This window comes from Acartia tonsa, chromosome 14 (genome assembly GCF_053477335.1).
Source record: "Acartia tonsa isolate MP-2025a chromosome 14, ASM5347733v1, whole genome shotgun sequence".
Classification (NCBI taxonomy): domain Eukaryota; kingdom Metazoa; phylum Arthropoda; class Copepoda; order Calanoida; family Acartiidae; genus Acartia; species Acartia tonsa.
The window spans coordinates 39,055,458-39,059,621 of record NC_137273.1 but is presented as its reverse complement, the minus strand read 5'-3'; the positions used below and the strand labels follow the sequence as shown (position 1 = coordinate 39,059,621).

At 37.5% G+C, this 4,164-nt stretch overlaps 1 protein-coding gene across 1 annotated transcript; it reads right to left on the bottom strand.

The window, feature by feature from the left end:
• Positions 1 to 270: 270 nt before the first annotated feature.
• On the bottom strand, positions 271 to 3,497 carry LOC145305463 (uncharacterized). Its single transcript, XM_080147081.1, has 5 exons — positions 3,447 to 3,497; positions 2,751 to 2,894; positions 2,099 to 2,194; positions 1,126 to 1,217; positions 271 to 340 (listed from the first exon to the last, which is right to left on the bottom strand). The coding sequence occupies exons 1-5, from the start codon at positions 3,495 to 3,497 to the stop codon at positions 271 to 273; spliced, it is 453 nt and encodes a 150-aa protein (XP_080003207.1).
• Between the last annotated feature and the right edge of the window lie 667 nt (positions 3,498 to 4,164).

The following is a 4,164-nucleotide window of genomic DNA, read 5'->3' as shown; positions in this document are numbered from 1 at the left end:
AATTAATTGGCCCCTTCCCCTGATTTCTAGTAATTTAGAAAAATTAGGCACTGGTAATGTATTTACCACCCTCGATTTGACTAGCGCATTCCATGCGCTAGCCATTTCGAAGGAAAGTAAACACTTGACCGCGTTCACAGCCCTTAACAGGCAGTATCTTTTCAAGAAACTGCCGTTTGGACTGTGTAACGCGCCAAGTGTTTTCTGCCACTTGATGGATAAAGTCCTAACCCTTATCCCTGGCTTATATGAATTTATAATATCTTACCTTTATGATCTTATTATATTCTCAAAGAATGTTGAGGAACATCTGAAACATCTCAGAAAACTCTTCGGAGTCCTAAAAATAGCAAAACTTAAGTTAAATCTAGCCAAATGTAAATTTTTTACATCCGAATGTACATATTTAGGTCATATAGTCAGTTCCCAAGGACTTAAAATGAACCCCGAATATTTAGAACAAATTAAAAATTGGAGCAGGCCCAGGACAGGCAAGGAACTCCAGCGTTTCCTGGGCTTCTCCAATTATTATAGGGCCTATTTCCCATCCTATGCGAAAAATTCTTGTACCCTAGATGAACACAGAAACGATAAAATTATCGAATGGACCAATTCCCTATCAAAAGATTGGGAAAATTTCATAAATATGTTCTCAAATTCTATAAGTAAAGGCTACCCCCAGTGGGATAATCCTAACCCCTTTATAGTAGACGTAGATTTTTCTACGAGTTATTTCGCTGGAATTCTCAGCCAAAATCAGGGGGGGGTAGAAAGAATTATTGGAATATGTTCCAAAAAATGTAACGGGGCAGAGAAAAATTACCCAAGTTATAAAGGCGAATTAGCATGTCTAGTATTTGTTCTTAAAACCTTTCTTCATTATTTAAGATTCAGAAACTTTATTGTGCGTACAGATTCGATTTCCTTAGTTCATTACAAAAAATGGCAAAAAGGAACAATAAATGGTGTAACTGTGAGATGGATTTACTTCATCCAAAGTTTTGACTTTACAGTAATTCATCGAAAGGGTAGGGACCATTGTAATGCCGACAATTTATCTAGAGGGCAATTTTTATGCAAAGAACATAAGGAAACCGATTGTGAAAAATGTACTAGCTCATTTACCTTGGATCCTTATGAACAGGATTGCCCATACCAAGACCAGATTTTTGAGTTACATTCGGCTTCGGAAGTCGGTGTGAACAATGTTTGGCAATCTGAAACACAAAAAGATCAAGTATTATCTGAAATTCGTAGGTGGATATTCGAAAAAAAGAAGTTGTCGAGTTTTGAAAAAGCTGAACTAACCGGCCGGAAAGAGGTCCTTTTTAAATTAATAGAACATTTATACGTTATGGAAGGACTTCTAATATTTAGACAACCTCTTAGCAATGGAACATTCATTGAAAGACCCGTCGTACCCATTGGATTATATAATAAAGTTTTTGAATTGGCACATAATAATAGTATAGGTCACAAGGGGGTTAACGAAACAACACGCAAGATAAATGAAAGATTCTTCCTTATAGGAATTAATAAGTTTGTCGAATCACGCATTAAAAATTGTATTACCTGCCTAAGAAAAATAGGGCAGGTACCTAAACACAAGCAACCTATCACCCATTCAGCCATTAGTCACGAGATTTTTGGCCAGGTGTCAGTAGACCTTATCGGTCCTTTAACCCCTAACTATTTTCAAGGACAACATGTCCGTTACATATTTATACTGGTTGACCTATTCTCTAGGTATATTATCGCTCACCCCATCAAGGACGCCACCGTGGAAAGCACGGTGAAGGTCATCCTTGAACAGGTGGTACCCATCTACGGCTTATTTCGGTCATTGAGAAGTGACAGGGGAACAAATTTTACTGGGGAAGTTTTCAAAAAGGTTATGGATGAACTAGGTATCGAAACTAAACTTATTCCCCCAAGAAACCCTAATAGTAACCCATGTGAAAGGCATAATCAAAGCATTTATGCAGGTCTAAGATCCGATGACCGATTTGAAAGTAAAGACTGGGCAAGAAAATTAGCCTTGACCACTTTTGTAATTAACTCTAGTACATCTAGAAGAACGGGGTATACGCCATATTACCTTATGTTCGGCAGGCAACCAACTCTCAATCTCGATTTCTTTTCTCCAATCTTGCAGAAAAGGCAGGACATTGACTGCAGGTCTTACTTGAACTACCTAAAAAATTTGGAAGAAATTATTGCACAGGTTTCCAAAAAATCTAAGATTTATTTAGAGTTTCAAAATAAATCTAGGAAGGCTTCATCTCCCCTTTTCATTAACGACGTGGTCTTTGCATTTTTTAACCTAGTCAAAATAGGGGTCAGTAAAAAATTGCAATCTTTCTATGGGGGTCCTTTTATTGTAACAAAAAAATTCTCAGAGGCCCTTTTTGAGCTCAGTCCCTTTGGATCAAATCCAATCAAAACTAACCAAGTTGTTAGTAGAGATAAAATACGGAAAATAGATTCTAAAATAGAATTATTGGGGGAAACACTTTCCTTTAACGTCTTTCCTATTGAGGAAATCGTCCCGTCTGAGGAAATAACCTTAACAATAGATAATACCGGGCAAACCGAAATAAACGATAATAAAGGTATGGAAAATGACGATTTTACCTACCTAGATAACGATGGTGACGATTTTATAGAAGGAAACCCTGAAACTAGTCAGGATTTACCCCAGGGGGAGGTGGATTGTGATGGGGGAGGGGATATAATGGAAAAAAACTCACCATTTGAGTCACAGCCCAAAGACCAAGAACCCCCTGGCGCAGATCGGTCATCCGGTCCTCAAATTCACGTCGAAAATAGTTTCTTGGAAGACACCATCCCGTCCGAGGCTTCTTTCTTCGCACAAAGACCCAAACAATCCAGCCCTGAAAAGGTTATTAACGTTAACAAACAAAGCATAGTACCCAAGTATATATTAGAAGAAGAAAGAAAAACTAGGTCACAAGGGGGGGATAACCGCATACATGTCCAAATCGGACTGCATAACCCAATTAAAAGGAAGAAATAAAAATGTATATAAATGTATTATATAAAACCAAGGTGGCAAATGTATATAGCTTAATCTACGTATGTATAATAACGAAAATAAACAAAAAAAATATATGTTAAAACTAACTAATTAACATATTTCAGAGAAAAACGAGAAGCATAAAAATAAAATGCAGCATCATTTGGCAAAGGCACCAGGAGCTCGAGGTAAATTTATTTTGGGATTCTTGGGGCTTTTTATTATTTTGGCAAAATCAAATGCGTCCGAAATAATACAAATAGATGCGACTCAATGTGTAGCAAACGAAAATCCGCGTTTGAAAATCTCTGAATGCGCTGCGTTTCTTAATATTACTAATATTGAACAAAAACAATTTCACCTGCTGCAAAAGGTTGAAAGAAAAATTATACCTGGAATTCGTTGTCACCTCCGAACCAGTACTCATTACTGGTATTGTGGCAGATATAGCCACATACATCTCGCTGCTCCAGCACTTGTAGAGATACCGAACCTCGTAACTTATGAAGACTGTTACACCATGTCCAAAACTAAAATATTTAACTTTGAAGGGAAATCAGTCTCAGTGTATGAACACCAGATGTCATACACGCGTTTCCTGGTAAACGGGACACTCACTTACCCCAACAACATCCTTAACGGCATCGACCCCGCCTGCGAGGGGAATGGCGTAAACATTAACGGCATTTTTATCCCTGGGACATTTGAGGAAAAACAAGTAGGGGTCCAGGCTGAGCCTGTTGAATTATTACAAACAAAAGCGGGCTGTTACCTGGGCAGTCACTGGGTGGGAAACAATTGTTTAGATCACAATCTGAGAATAGGCTATGATAGAATTATCTCAGATGATAAAACTGATAGCGCACAAAAATTCACTTCTCCTTGGCGAACGGTAGACATCTTTAATATTTCATTGTTTACATTTGAAGGAGAACAGGGTGCCCAAAAATATCTAGTGATCGATCCCCAAATTACTCTAGCACTAGAACTTAGAGATAAAAAACATTTTGAAGGTCTAATTCCCGAATTATTTTATTACAAAACTAATATTGACAACTTAATGGTATGGTTCACAAATTCTATAAAACCATATTTCCCACTCTTAAATGCTAAAGAAAAAGATGACA

Bases quoted from the DNA above. Each gene is read 5' to 3' on its own strand.
- LOC145305463 (XM_080147081.1), bottom strand. From the start codon at position 3,497: ATGTATGTGGCTATATCTGCCACAATACCAGTAATGAGTACTGGTTCG. The intron at 2,195-2,750 runs GTGAGTTTTTTT...CAAATTTTTTAG, and splicing joins TTTGGGCTGTGACTCAAATG to GTAGTTCAAGTAAGACCTGC. The intron at 341-1,125 runs GTAAATGAGCTA...TGCTATTTTTAG, and splicing joins CCTGTTCATAAGGATCCAAG to GACTCCGAAGAGTTTTCTGA.